This window comes from Aythya marila (genome assembly GCF_965140915.1).
Source record: "Aythya marila genome assembly, chromosome: 28".
NCBI classification, from domain to species: domain Eukaryota; kingdom Metazoa; phylum Chordata; class Aves; order Anseriformes; family Anatidae; genus Aythya; species Aythya marila.
The window spans coordinates 162,827-176,688 of record NC_139069.1 but is presented as its reverse complement, the minus strand read 5'-3'; the positions used below and the strand labels follow the sequence as shown (position 1 = coordinate 176,688).

At 63.0% G+C, this 13,862-nt stretch overlaps 1 protein-coding gene across 1 annotated transcript; it reads right to left on the bottom strand.

Moving 5' to 3' along the window:
* Positions 1-9: 9 nt before the first annotated feature.
* On the bottom strand, positions 10-13,813 carry IPO4 (importin 4). Its single transcript, XM_082780349.1, has 30 exons — positions 13,715-13,813; positions 13,547-13,633; positions 13,163-13,242; positions 13,045-13,086; positions 12,714-12,837; positions 12,138-12,317; positions 11,403-11,468; positions 10,779-10,880; positions 10,610-10,693; positions 9,843-9,998; positions 9,432-9,485; positions 8,698-8,807; positions 7,946-8,054; positions 7,469-7,571; positions 7,059-7,160; positions 6,254-6,370; positions 5,925-6,036; positions 5,147-5,252; positions 4,466-4,572; positions 4,309-4,386; positions 3,876-3,933; positions 3,678-3,771; positions 3,082-3,236; positions 2,545-2,595; positions 2,342-2,458; positions 2,056-2,258; positions 1,291-1,408; positions 704-799; positions 549-618; positions 10-211 (listed from the first exon to the last, which is right to left on the bottom strand). The coding sequence occupies exons 1-30, from the start codon at positions 13,781-13,783 to the stop codon at positions 45-47; spliced, it is 3,117 nt and encodes a 1,038-aa protein (XP_082636475.1). The 5' UTR covers positions 13,784-13,813; the 3' UTR covers positions 10-44.
* Positions 13,814-13,862: the final 49 nt, after the last annotated feature.

The following is a 13,862-nucleotide window of genomic DNA, read 5'->3' as shown; positions in this document are numbered from 1 at the left end:
AGGAGGGGGTGTGGCCTTGGCGTGACTCCGCCCACTCCCGTCTTTTATTGGCCGCCGGCGGGTGATGACGTCTTGGAAGGGGTGGGGCCGAAGAGGGCGTGGCGCAGGCGGGCGGCGTCGGGGGGCGGGAGCTGCTCCAAGGCCCCGCCCACCAGCTCCGGGCTCCGCCCCCAGGCGTGGCGCAGCAGCGAGACCACGCCCACCTCCAGCTCTGGGGGGCGGGGACACGGCGGGAGGACACGCCCACTCCGGGGGATGCCATGCCCACCGCGACCCCGCCCCAGGGAGACCACACTCCCGTGGGGAAGCCCCGCCCCGTTTTAGGCTCCGCCCCCCGACCCTGCCCCACATCTCCCAGCCCCATAGATTCTGCCCCACATCTCCCCATGGATCCCACCCCATAGCTCCTGCCCCACGGATCCATCCCTGCCCCATAGATCCCCCAGCCCCACAACCCCCCCCTGTGCCCCACAACCACCCCCAACCCCCCCCCCAGCCCCACAGACCCCGCCCCACACCCCCCTGCCCCACACCTCCCCCCCCCCCACCTGCGGGCAGGGTCCCGGTGCCGACGAATCCCCGCAGGGCCCTGGGCAGCGCCCCCAGGAAGGGCTCCAGCTGCGGGGGGCGGGGACAGGGGTCAGAGGCCACGCCCCCTCCGCCTCCCGGCCCCGCCCCCTCCCCCCCTCGAGGCCCCGCCCACCTCCTCTCGGGGCAGCCCCAGCAGGAACTCGGCCACGGCCACGCCCTCCTCCTGCGCCTCGGCCAATGGCAGCGCCGGCAGCAGCAGCGACAGCGCCTGGGGGCGGGGCCAGGGGAGACCACGCCCCCGTCGTTAGCCACGTCCCCTCCGTTAACCCCACCCCCTTTACACCCCCACACCGCCCCATAGCCCCTCCCACCGGCCCCTCCCACCCCCTAGGCCCCTCCCAGCACAACTGGCCACGCCCCCACCCATAACCACGCCTCCTCATTTAACCACGCCCCCTCCCGCTTATCCCCGCCCCCTCCTCACCCCCCTCCCTCACCTTTAGGCCCCTCCCCTCCCCCTTTAGACCCCACCCAAGCCCCTCCCACTCCCTTTAGGCCCCTCCCCCTTTATTTAAGCCCCCCCTTTTTAACCCCTCCCCCTTCCCTCCCAAGCCCCTCCCCTCCCTCCTTAAGCCCCTCCCACCCCCTTTAAGCCCCTCCCCCCTTAGGCCCCTCTTACCCCCACCTCCTCCCCCCTCTCCCTCCCGCCCTCCCCAGGCCCCTCCCCGTGAGGCCCCGCCCCCGTGAGGCCCCGCCCACCTGCCGTGCCGGTAGCCCCGCCCCGTGCCTGGCCAGGGCCCCGCAGGCGTTGTCCCGGGCCCTGCCCGGCCCCTCCCTGCCCAGCGCCTCCCGCACGGCCGCCAGCCCCGGCCACGCCCCCAGCGCGTCAAGGAAAAAGGGGCTTGGCTGCAGGGTTGCTAGGCGACGGGGGCGGGGCCTGAGCGGTTGCTAGGCGACGGGGGAGGGGCTTAAGGGCGTTGCTAGGGAACGGGGGGGAGGGAGGGGCACTAGGACCAGGGGGTGGGAGGGGGCGTGGCCTCGCTGTGGGTTGCTAGGCAACAGAGGGCGTGGTCAGGGAGGGCCGTTAGACCACGGGGGGTTGCTGGGGAACGGGGGGGTGTGGCCAGGGAACTGGGGGCGTGGCCAGGAGAGCCGTTAAGGGTTTCTAGGCAACCAGGGGGCGTGGCCAGGTTAGCCGTTAGAACCCGGGGGGTTGCTAGGTGACCAGGGGGCGTGGCCAGGGAACTGGGGGCGTGGCCAAGGGAGCCGTTAGAACCCAGAGGGGGTTGCTAGGCAACAGGGGGCGTGTCCTCCTCTCTGGCAGGGGTTGCTAGGCAACCAGGGGGCACCCACCCCTCCCGCCCCGCCCCGCCCCCTCCCTTCCCGTTGCCATGGCTCCAGGCCAAGCCCCGCCCCCTCCCCGCCCGGTTGCCATGGATACGGGCCGTGCCCCGCCCCCTCCCGCCCGGTTGCCATGGATACGGGCCGTGCCCCGCCCCCTCCCCGCCCCGTTGCCATGGATACGGGCCGTGCCCCGCCCCGTTGGCGGCCAGGCGGCCCAGGCTGCAGAGGGCGTTGCCGCGCACCTCGGGGTGGGGGTCGCGGGCGGCGGCCGCCAGGGCGGGGCCGAGGCGGGGCAGCAGGGATGAGGCCACGCCCCCCGCCAGGGCCCCGCCCACCTCGCCCAGCATGGCGGCCGCCCAGGAGCGCTGCGGGAGGTCGCCGCGCTGCCCAAAGAGAGGGGGCGGGGTCAGGGCGGTGACGTCACCAGGCCCCGCCCACCCCCCGAACCCTGATCACGTGACCTCACCAGGCAGGCCAGCATGGGGGGCAGGGCGGCGGCGAAGGCCACGCCCCCTCCGGCCCCGCCCGCCAGCGCCGCCAGCCCCTCCCCCGCCAGCTCCCGCAGCTCCGCCGCCGCCTCCACCTATGGGAAGGGCACTTCCGGGTCACGTGACCGCCCCCCGGCCACCTGGCCCCGCCCCCCACCCCCCGAGGCCCCGCCCACGTCACCTGCTCCTCCCCCTCCTCCTCCTCCTCAGCGCCCGGCTGCAGGCAGGCGATCTGCGGGGCAGAAAGCGGCAGGAATTGGCCCAAAATGCCCCAAAAATGGGCTACGCACCTCCCATGAGCCCCGCCTTATCCCCTAAGCCCCGCCCCCAACCTCAAACCACGCCCCTTGCCCTCCTAAACCCCGCCCCTTGGCTCTAAACCCCACCCGCAGCCTTAAAACCCCGCCCCCTTCCTTTAAACAACGCCCCATTTACCTTTAAACCCCGCCCCCTTGCTCTAAGCCCCACCCCGAGCTCCAAACCCCACCCCCTGCTTCCCCAAACCCCACCCCTTTCCCTCTAAACCCCGCCCATTTTTATTAAACCCCGCCCCTTCCACCCAAGCCCCGCCCACCAACCCCCAAACCCCTCCCCTTCCTCTAAACCACGCCCCTTTCCCCTTTAATTCCTACTCCTTGTCCCTAAGCTCCGCCCACCAAGCCCAAACCCCGCCCCCAGCCCTCAAACCCCGCCCCCAGGCCCCAGGCCCCGCCCCCACCTTCCCGGCGATGACGTCAGCCAGCAGGCAGCCAATGGCGGGCAGCAGCTCGGGCGGGGGGGCGGAGCCAAGGGCCCGGCCCAGCCCCCCCAGCGCCCCCCGCGCCGGCCCCGCCCCCGGCTCCTCCCTCACCGCCCGCGTCAGCGCCTGCAGGGCTGGGGGGACCAAAAATCGCCGCAATTAGACCCAAAAACCGGCCCGAGACACACGGAGCCGTACTGGAGAGCCCCAAATGGACGGAAATGGACCCAAATCCACACAAAGTGACCCCAAACGGCCCCAAATACACCCAAAATGGCCCCAAAATGACCCAAAACGGTCCCCAAATGGCCCTGAATCCACCCAAAATGACCCAAAATTGACCCAAATCCACCCAAAATGACCCCAAATGGCCCCAAATCCACCCAAAATGACCCAAACTTACCCAAAATGGCCCCCAAATCACCCAAAATGGCCCAAAATCCACCCAAAATGACCCAAATCCACCCCAAATCCACTCTGTGATCCAAATGGCCCCAAATCCCCCCCAAATGACCCCCAAAGCCCCAAACCCGCCCCAAACAGCCCCAAACTGGGGGTTGGGGGCGGGGCCTCACCTTCCTTGGGGGCGTGGCCTCGCGCTCGCCCCGCCCCCAGGCAGAGGCTGCCCAGGGCCTGGTAGGCGGCGGCGCGGACGTCGGCCAATGGGAACTGAGGGGGGGTGATGACGTCATCAGGGGGGGCGGTGACGTCATCGCTAGGGCGTGACATCATCGCCCCGGGTGTGACGTCACGGAAAGGGGGCGGGGCCTCACCGCCAGCAGCCCCATCACCGCCTCCAGGCTGGGGTCCAGGTAGGGCAGGAAGGCGGCGCTGGGAAACCAGTACGGACCAGTAAGGACCAGTATGGACCAGTCAGACCCCATTCGCATCACAGTGCCTCCCAGTATGACCCAGTAACCCCCAGTATGGCCCACTGGCCCTCCCAGTCCCCTCCCAGTCCCCCCCAGTCCCCTCCCAGTCCCCCCCAGTCCCTCCCAGTCCCCTCCCAGTTCCCCCTAGTCCCCCCCGTCCCTCCCAGTCCCCCCCAGTCCCTCCCAGTCCCCTCCCAGTCCCCCCCAGTCCCTCCCAGTCCCCTCCCAGTTCCCCCTAGTCCCCCCCGTCCCTCCCAGTCCCCCCCAGTCCCTCCCAGTCCCCTCCCAGTCCCCTCCCAGTCCCCCCCAGTCCCTCCCAGTATCCCCCAGTTACCCGCTGTGCTCCGCGATCTCCCCCAGGGCCTCGCAGGCGTCCTCCACCTCGGCCGCGTAGGCTCCGCCCACCTCCACCCTGGGGGCGTGGTCAGTGAGGATGGAGGGCGTGGCCAATCGAGGCCCCACCCCCTCCACACCTAGCCCCGCCCCCTCACTCGATTAGCTCCTCCTCCTCCTCGCTGCTGACGTCATCGTCCATTGGCTCCGCCTCCTCCTCGTCGTCATCGAAGAGCAGGAACGAATCAGGAGCCTCCGAGGCCGCCTGGGCGGGGCCAGAGGGAGGCCACGCCCCTGTCAGCAGGCCACGCCCCCCCGATGCCATTTTGGGGAGGGAGAAGGGGCAGAAAAGGAGCAATAAAAGGGCCAAAAAGGGCGATTTGGGGGTTTGGGGAGGATTTTGGGGGGGTTTTGAGGGTTTCGAGGCCCCCCCAGAGGATTTTGGGGGGTTTTAAGGCCCCTCCCAAAAAAAGTTTAGGGGTTTCAAGGCCCCCCCGGACATTTTGGGGGGGGTTTCAGGAGTTTTAGGTGGTTTTAAGGCCCCCCCCGGTTGGGATTTGGTGGTTTCAAGCAGCCCCCAAAGGCCATTTTGGAGGTTTCAAGGCCCCCCCCATGGACATTTTAGGGGTTTCGAGCCCCCCCAGTTGGGATTTGGTGGTTTCAAGGCCCCCCCAATATCCGTTTTGTGGGTTTCAAGGCCCCCCAAGGCACATTTTGGGGGTTTCAAGGCCCCCCCAATACATTTTTTGGGGTCCCCGCCCCCCCCGGCCACACTTTTGGGGCCCCGGGCAGGTTTTTGGGTGTTTTTGGGTGTTTTCGGGGTGTTTTTGGGGACTCACCGGGGGGGGCCGGCGCAGGGCCCCCAGCAGGAGGGGGAGGAGGGGGGGCAGCAGCGGCCCCGCCCCCTCCCCCAGCGCCTCGGCCACGGCCGCTGCCAGCGAGAACCTGGGGGCGGGGCCAGAGGGGGCGTGGTCACAGGGGGCGTGGTCAGGGGCGTGGCCAAAGGGGGCGGGCTCAAGGGGGGTGGGGGCAATGGGATGGGGGAAGGGGGCGGGGTTAAAGGGGGGCGAGGTCAGATGGGGGCGGAACTAAAGGGGTGTGGTCGAGTGGGCGTGGCCAAAGGGGGCGTGGTCAAAATGGGGTGGGGTTAGGGGAAGGGGAAGGGGGAGGAGAGGGGGATTTGGGGGGAATTCGGGGGATTTTGGGGTCTTTTTGGGTACCTGGGAACAACTGGGGGTGTCAGGGTGGGATTTTGGGGTGAATTTGGGGGATTTTGGGTACCTGGGGGCTAATTGTGAGTATCAGAGGGGCATTTTGGGGTGTTTTGGGGCCATTTTAGGGTGGTTTGGGCCCATTTTGGGGCCGTTTTTAGGGCATTTTGGGTACCTGGGCACAACCAGGGGTGTTAGAGGGATATTTTGGGGTGAATTTGGGGGATTTTGGGTACCTGGGGGCTAATTGTTAGTATCAGAGGGCCATTTGGGGGGTGTTTGGGGCCATTTTGGGGCCATTTGGGGCCATTTTGGTGCCCTTTTTGGGGCCTTTGTGGTACCTGGGGGTAACTGGGCGTGTCGGGGTGGGATTTTGGGGTGAATCTGGGGGATTTGGGGCACTCACAGCACGCGGCGCCCCTCGGGCTCGTCCTCCTCCTGCGCCAGCCTCAGCGCCAGCTCCAGCCCCGGCAGCAGCCCCGGCCCCGCCACCGCCCCCCCCAGCGCCCCCAAAACCTCTGGGGGGGCACGGGGGGGTCAGGGGGGACCCAAAAAGAGAGGAATTCACCCCAAAACCTCCCCCGGATCCCCCCCGAATCCCTCGATCCCGCCCCAAAATGCTGGGGGGCCACCAAACCCCGATACGGCCCCAAATCCCATTGCCCACCCCCATTTTGGGGCTCCCCCACCCCCCCCAAAGACCCCAAACCCGCGTTTTTTCACCCCAAAACTCACCCAGGGCCTGTAGGGTCAGGGCGCGGCTGGGGGGGTCCCGGGGGGGCTGCAGGAGGGGGCTCAGCGCCGCCAGGATGCGACCCCCGTGGGGCTGCAACAGGGGACCCCCCGCCCCCGCTGGGGTACGGGGTCAGGTACAGGGGCAGGGGGTATGGGGTCACGGGGGGGATTTGGGGCCATTTTGTGCCATTTTAGGGCATTTCAGGGCGACTTTTGGCCATTTTGGGGCCATTTGGGGCCATTTCGGGGCATTTTGGGTGGATTTGGGGCCATTTGGGGGATATTTGGGACCATTTTTGACCATTCTGGGGCCATTTCAGGGTACTTGGGGCCACATGGGGTTGATTTTGGGTTGATTGGGGGCCATTTTGGGGCCATTTTTGGCCATTTGGTGCCATTTCGGGGGTACTTGGGGTCATTTGGGGTTGATTTGAGGCAATTTTGGGGCACTCAGGGACACATGAGGTGGATTTGGGGGCAATTTCAGGGTATTTGGGGCCATTTGGGGTTGATTTGGGTGTACTTGGGGCCATTTAGGGCCATATTTGACCAATTCAGGACCATTTTGGGTCATTTTGGGCAGATTTGGGGCCATTTTGGGGTATTTTGGGGCATTTGGGGCCATTTGGGATTGATTTTGGGGCAATTTCAGGGCATTTTGGGTCCATCTGGGGTTGCTTTGGGTGTACTCGGGGCCATTTTTGACCATTTTGGGGCTATTTTGAGGCCATTTTTCACCATTTTGGGGTCCTCGGGGCCGGGCGGGGTGGATTTTGGGTCGATTTTGGGGCATTTTGGGGCTCACCCAGCGTGTGCAGGGCGCTGAGCGCCAGCTCGGTGCGGGGGGGTCCCAGCGCCCCCAGCAGCGCCCCCAGCAGCGGCTCCAGCAGCGGCTCCAGCCCCTCGCCTGGGGGGGGGGGGCAAAAATTGGGGGACCCCCCCTCGGGGGAGACCCCCCCGACCCCAAAGACCCCCCCCAATATTTGGGGACACCCCCCCGGGGCTCCCCTCCCCCCCCAGGAGTTCCCCCTCCCCCCATTTATTTAGGGACCCCCCCAATATTTTGGGGACCCCCCCAATAAATGTAAGGACCCCCCCTTATATTTGGGGACCCCCCCTTATATTTGGGGACCCCCTTAATATTTTAGGGACCCCCCATTTATTTAGGGACCCCCCCCAATTTGGGGACCCCCCCAAATTTGGGCCCCCCCCCACCTGCGCTCTCCACCAGTGCCTCCAGTACAAACCAGCTCCGGGGCCCCCCCAGTGCCGCCAGCGCCCCCGGCAGCGCCTCCAGGGCCAGCGCCCCCGCCTCGGGCTGCACCAGTACAGACCAGTATGAACCAGTACAAACCAGTATGAACCAATACAAAACAGTACGGCCCAGTATAAACCAGTATGAACCAGTACGGGCCGCCCACTCCCCCCCAGAGCCCCTCCTGGGCCTCCCAGTAAAGATTAGAGCCCTCCCAGTATGGCCCAGTATGGACTGGGAAGCTCCCAGTATGAATTTGGAAGCTCCCAGTGCATCCCAGTATGGCGTGGGACCCTCCCAGTATGAACCAGTACCCTCCCAGTGCCTCCCAGTGCCCTCCCAGTGCTCCCAGTGCCCCCCCAGCCCCTCCCAGCCCCCTCCCAGTTCCCTCCCAGTGCCCCCCCGGCCCCTCCCAGTGCTCCCAGTGCTCCCAGTACCTGCAGGCACTCGTCCAGGCTCCGCAGGGCGCAGGCGGCCGCCCCCCGCACCATCCCCTCGGGGTCCCCCAGGCCCCCCCGCAGCGCCCCCAGCACCGGGGACAGGTACCTGGGGGGGAAATGGGGTCAGACCCCCAAAAAAAAACAAATCCACCCCAAAATGACCCAAATCCCCATAAAAATGCCCCAAATCACCTTAAAAAGACCCCAAACCTCCCCAAAATCCCATTAACGCACCCCAAATTGACCCAAATCCCACTAAAATGCCCCAAATCTCCCCCCAAATCCCTCCCCAAATCCCACCAAAAGCCCCAAATACCCCCAAAAAACCCCAAATCCACCCCAAAATGCCCCAAATTCCCCCAAAAGCCCCCAAACCCCCCAAAATCCCATTAAAACACCCCAAATTGCCCCAAATCTCCTCAAACTGCCCCAAATCTCTCCCCAAATCTCCCCCTAAATCCCATTAAACCACCCCAAAATGCCCCAAATCCCCCCAAAATGCCCCAAAACCGCCCGAAATCACCCCAAAACCCCTCCGTTTCCCCTTTTTGCCCAAAATCGCCGTTTTTCACCCCAAAGCACTCACCTCCTTCGCAGGACCCCCCCACAGCCATTGCCGAGCGCCCCCAGCCCCAGCAGCTCCCCCTTAAACCCCCCTAAAATGCCCCCAAACCACCCAAAATCACCCCAAAACCCCTCCAAATCCACGTTTTGCCCAAAACCGCCGTTTTTCGCCCCAAAGCACTCACCTCCTGCGCAGGACCCCCCCGCAGCCGTCGCCGAGCGCCCCCAGCCCCAGCAGCCCCCCCTTGCGCTCCCAGGCCCGGGGGCTCCTCAGCGCCGGCTCCAGCAGCGGCACCTGCGGGACCACCCCCCGTTAACCAAAACCTGGCTTTTTTACCCCAAAACGCAGCGCCCGGAAACGAAACCCTCCCCGTTCAGAACCGAAACCCCAAGTTTTAACCGGAAAATCCGGGTTTTTAACCAAAAAGCCCACATTTTTTACCCAAAGATCTCGTATTTTAACCCCAAACCCCACATTTTTAACCTAAAACACTTGTTTTTAACCCAAAACTCCAGTTTAAAACCAAACCCCCAAATTTAACCCAAACCTCACTGTTTTAACCCCAAACTCATGATTTTTAACCCCAAAATCCTCATTTTTAACCTAAATCCCACACTTTTTGACCTAAAACCCAAGTTTTTAACCCAAAACCCCGCATTTTTAACCTAAAACCCAGAATTTTACCCCCAAAATCTGCATTTTCCACCCCAAACTCCCCTTTTTTATCCAAAAATTGATTTTTTAACCCCAAACTCATCATTTTTAACCTAAAACCCACTATTTACACCCAAAACCACACATTTTTACCCCAAAACCGCATTTTTTTGCCCCCTAACCCCAAGTTTTTGCCCCAAATCCCCTTTTTTCAATGCCCCCAGACACAAAATCCCCATTTTTTGCCCCAAAACATGTCCTCACCAGCTCCTTCAGCAGCTTCTCGGGGGGCAGCCCCTGCGCCAGCACGTTCAGCACCTGCGGGACCCCAAAATCGGCCAAATTCACCCCAAAATGAAGACAGGGGGAAAAGACCCCAAAACGGGGTAAAAAAACCCAAAACGTTAAAATCCCCAAAAGGCTAAAAACTCACAAAATGAACCAAAATCCCCCCTGAAAGAGTAAAACCCCCAAAACGAGCGAAACCCCTCCAAATGACCCAAAACCCCCCAAATTAACCGAAACCCCCAAAATTAACAAACCCCCCAAAAACCCCCAAAATGCCCCAAAACGCCCCAAACCCCCCCCCCCCCCGAACCTCCCCTATCCCCTTAACCCCCCCCCACCCCCTCCCATCCCCAAAAGCCCCAAAAAGGCCGGAATTTGCCCCAAAACCTGGGCGGCCGCGTGGCGAGGGCTGGGCCCTCCCTGGGAGCCTTCGTCCCCCCCCGGCTCCTCCTCATCCTCGGGGTCCGGGCGCTGGGGGGGGGCGCAGAGGGGGCCCAGGAGCCCCCCCAGGAGCACCCCCAGCAGCCCCCCCCGCAGCAGGGCCTGGGAACCAGTACGGACCAGTAAGAACCAGTACAAACCAGTATAAAACAGTATAAACCATTAAGAACCCGTATAAACCACTACAAACCAGTACAAACCCGTACAAACCAGTATAAACTAGTATAAGGCAAACCAGTATAAATCGCTATAAAACAGTATAAACCAGTAAAAACCAGTACGAACCAGTAAGAACCAATAAAAACCAGTAAAAAACTGTGTAAACCACTATAAACCAGTACAAACCAGTATGAACCAGTATAAACCAGTATGGACCAGTATGGAGTGGCAAAAGGGGACCCCACCCCACTGGGACCCCCCCCCCCGGGTCGCACAAGGGTGGCCCGCTCCCCTCCCAGTGCCTCCCAGTATAAACCAGTAAGCTCCCAGTAACCCCCCAGTCCCTCCCAGTCCCCTCCCAGTTTCCCCAAACCCCTCCCAGTATATCCCAGTAACCCCCAATACCCCTCCCAGTCCCTCCCAGTCCCCCCCAGTCCCCCCCCAGTCCCTCCCAGTCCCCCCCAGTCCCTCCCAGTATATCCCAGTAACCCCCAATACCCCTCCCAGTATATCCCAGTCCCTCCCAGTATATCCCAGTCCCTCCCAGTACGCACGCGGGGCCGCTGCTGGGCGAGGAATCCGAGGGTCGCCAGTGCCCGAGCCCTGAGGGCGTGGCCTCGCGCCGAGTCCCCGCCCACCTGCCAGAAGGGGGCGTGGCTTAGCGGCCCCGCCCACTCGAGCCACGCCCCCCTCTCCCTAAGCCCCGCCCCCTCCGGGGGTCACCTGCAGGCAGAGGTCGAGCAGGGGGCGGAGGTCAAAGGTCACGGCCCCGGGGGCGGCCGCCAGGAGCTCGTCCAGGACCTCCAGGGCGTCGGCACCGCGCTCCTGGGGGGGGTCAATTAATTAGGGGGGCATTAATTAATTAATTAGGGGGGTAATTGATTAATTGGGGGGGGTAATTAGTTCATGGGGGCCTCGAAACCGGTGTTTTGGGGGAAGAAAAGGGTGGGGGGGGCCTTGAAACCGACATAAATGGCGGTATTTGCCCCCAAAATGGGGATATCGGACCATAAAATGGTGATTTTTACCCCAAAATGGTGGTATTTAGCCCCCAAATGGCAATATTTTACCCCAAAATGGGAGTATTTATCCTAAAATAGTGTTATTGTACCCCACAATGGTGATATTTACCCCAAAATGGTGCAAGAAACCCCAAAATCATGGTATTTAGCCCCAAAACTGCCCCAAAACAATGCAGGGAACCTCAAAAACCCCCAAAATGCCCCAAAATCACCCTAAAAAATAAGCGGGCGGGAGCAAAATTTATGGGGAGCCTCGAAACCACCGAAAAAGCCCCAAAATGTGCATTTTTTGCCCCAAATTGGTGTTTTTCACCCCAAAACTCACCTCATCGGCGTCGATCAGGGTGCGCAGGGCCCTCAGGATGTCGGGGACCAGCGACCGCAGCAGCTCCTGGGGGGGATTTTGGGACGAAAAAGTCACTTTTTTGTTAAATTAGAAAAAAAGATTTTTGTGGCATTCAAAAAAATACGCATTTTACCCCATAAAACATTATTTAAAACCCCAAAAGTCACAAATTTGGGTTATTTTGAACCCCCTATTACAGAAAACCTGAAACTGTTTTCACGGGGATCCTCGAAACCGCCTTTTTGGGGCAAAAACCAGCATTTTTGTGCCAAGAGCGGCCTCAAAACTGCCGTTTTGTTGTCCCTAGGACAGCTTTGGGGCTAAAAAAGGCCGGTTTGGGAAACCTGGGGGGCCCTGAAACCACCAAAACCTTGTGGGGGAGCCCCAAAACTGCCATAACTTTATAGGGGGGGGGGGGGCGCAAAACCGCCTAAACTTTATGGGGGGGCCTTGAAACCACCATAATTCTATAGGGGAAACCCCAAAACCGCCGTAACTTTATGGGGGAGACCCCAAAACCACCATAACTTTATAGGGGGAACCCTGAAACCGCCATAATTCTACAGGGGAGCCTTAAAACCACCATAATTTTATAGGGGGGACCCTGAAACCGCCATAACTTTGTAGTGGCGGCCCCGAAACCGCCAGAACTCCATACAGGGGACCCCGAAACCCCAGTAACTTTTTTGGGGGGGCCCCAAAACCGCCACTCACCGTGTGGGCGTCCCCCAGCGTGGCCGCCAGCCCCCCCAGGGCGCGCAGGGCGTAGGCGAGGGTGCTGGGGGGCGCCCCGGGCTCCAGCCCCCCCCGGCACAGCGCGGCCAGGGCGGGGCCGTGGGGGGCCAGCGCCGGGGGGGCGTCCTCCAGCGCCGCGCTCAGCACCAGCAGGGACACCTGGGGGCGGGGGGGGCCTTGAAACCGACATTTGGGACCCCCCCCCACCCAAAGCCCCTTGAAACCGGCCCCTCCCAAGTCGTTATGGGGGAAAATTGGGGGAAATTGAGGGGTGGGGAGCCTTGAAACCACCCTTTATGGTAAAAATAAGGGAAATGGGATCAGGGGAGCCTTGAAACTGACATTTGGGGACCTCCCCTCCCAAAAAAAACTCTACTAATCACCCTCTCCCATCTCATTTTGGGCTAAACTGGGGGAAAATGGGGAGTGGGGAGCCTCGAAACCGCCATTTACCCACCTCCCTCCCCCAAACTCCCTAGAAACCGCCCCTCCCGCCCGGTTTTGGGGTAAATTTGGGGGAAAACGGGTTTTTGGGGTTCCCGAAACCGCCCTTACCTCCTTCCGCCGGGGGTCGCGGGCCGCCCCCTGCACCCAGGCCCCCAGGGGTCCCCAGGAGCCGACCCCCCCCCGGCGCAGCACCAGGGCCGCCAGCTGGGCCAGCGCCACCACCACCGCATGCCTGGGGGGGGGGCAAGGGGGGGCCTTGAAACCGCCGCCGATTTCGCAGGGGAGCCCCAAAACCTCCAAAATTTGGAGTGGGGTCCCCCGAAACCGCTGTGGGTTTCAGGGGGAGCCCCGAAACCGGCAAAATTTGGGTGGGGAGCCCCAAAACTGCCCAAATTTTCAGGGTGGGGTCCTCGAAACCGCCACCAGCGCCTGTACTCACTCTGTCTCCCGCTCCAAGGCTTCGGCCAATAGGGTGGGGAGCCTGAAATTTGGGAGGGGCGTGGCTTAGGGTTGCCCCCGCCCCCTCCGCCATGTAGCCCCGCCCCCCTGGCACCCACCTCTGTCGCAGGTCGGGGTCCAGGCGCCGCCAGCGCCCCAAAAGTCGACGGCGGAGCAGCACCGCGGCCAGCTGCCGGACCTGGGGGGGCCCCGAAACCGACAAAATTTAGGTGGAGGGGCCCCGAAACCCCCAAATTTGGGTGGGCGGCCCCAAAAAACAGTTAAATTTGGACAGGGGAGGCCTGAAAATTGATGTGGGGGCACTGGGGGGGCCTCGAAACTGATCTACAGGGATTGGGGGGGCCTTGAAACTGACACTTAAGGTCTTGGGGGTCCTGAAGCTGACACGTGGGGACTCGGGGGGCCTGGAAACCGCCCTGTGGAGATTTGGGGGGCCCCGAAACCGCCATTTACACCCCTGGGGGGCCTGGAAACCGCCTCACCTGCGGGCGGGGGGCGCTGCCCAGGAGCTCCCCGAGCCCGGCCGGGGCCCGGGGGTCGGCGAAGGCCTCGCGGAGGCGGGCGGTGGCCTAAAAGGGGGGGGGGGTTAGGACACGTGACCCGTCACGTGGCGCGTCACGTGGCCGGTCACGCGGCCCCGCGGCCGGTACCCGTCGGATGCCGTCGCTGTCGGGCTCCAGCAGCGCCTCCAGCAGCGCCTCCAGCTCGGGCGCCGCCATCTTGGGGAAGGGCGGAAGCAGGGGGCGGCTTCCGGCGGATGCGGCCGCTCTGGGCGGAGCGGCTCCGAGGTCTTAAAGG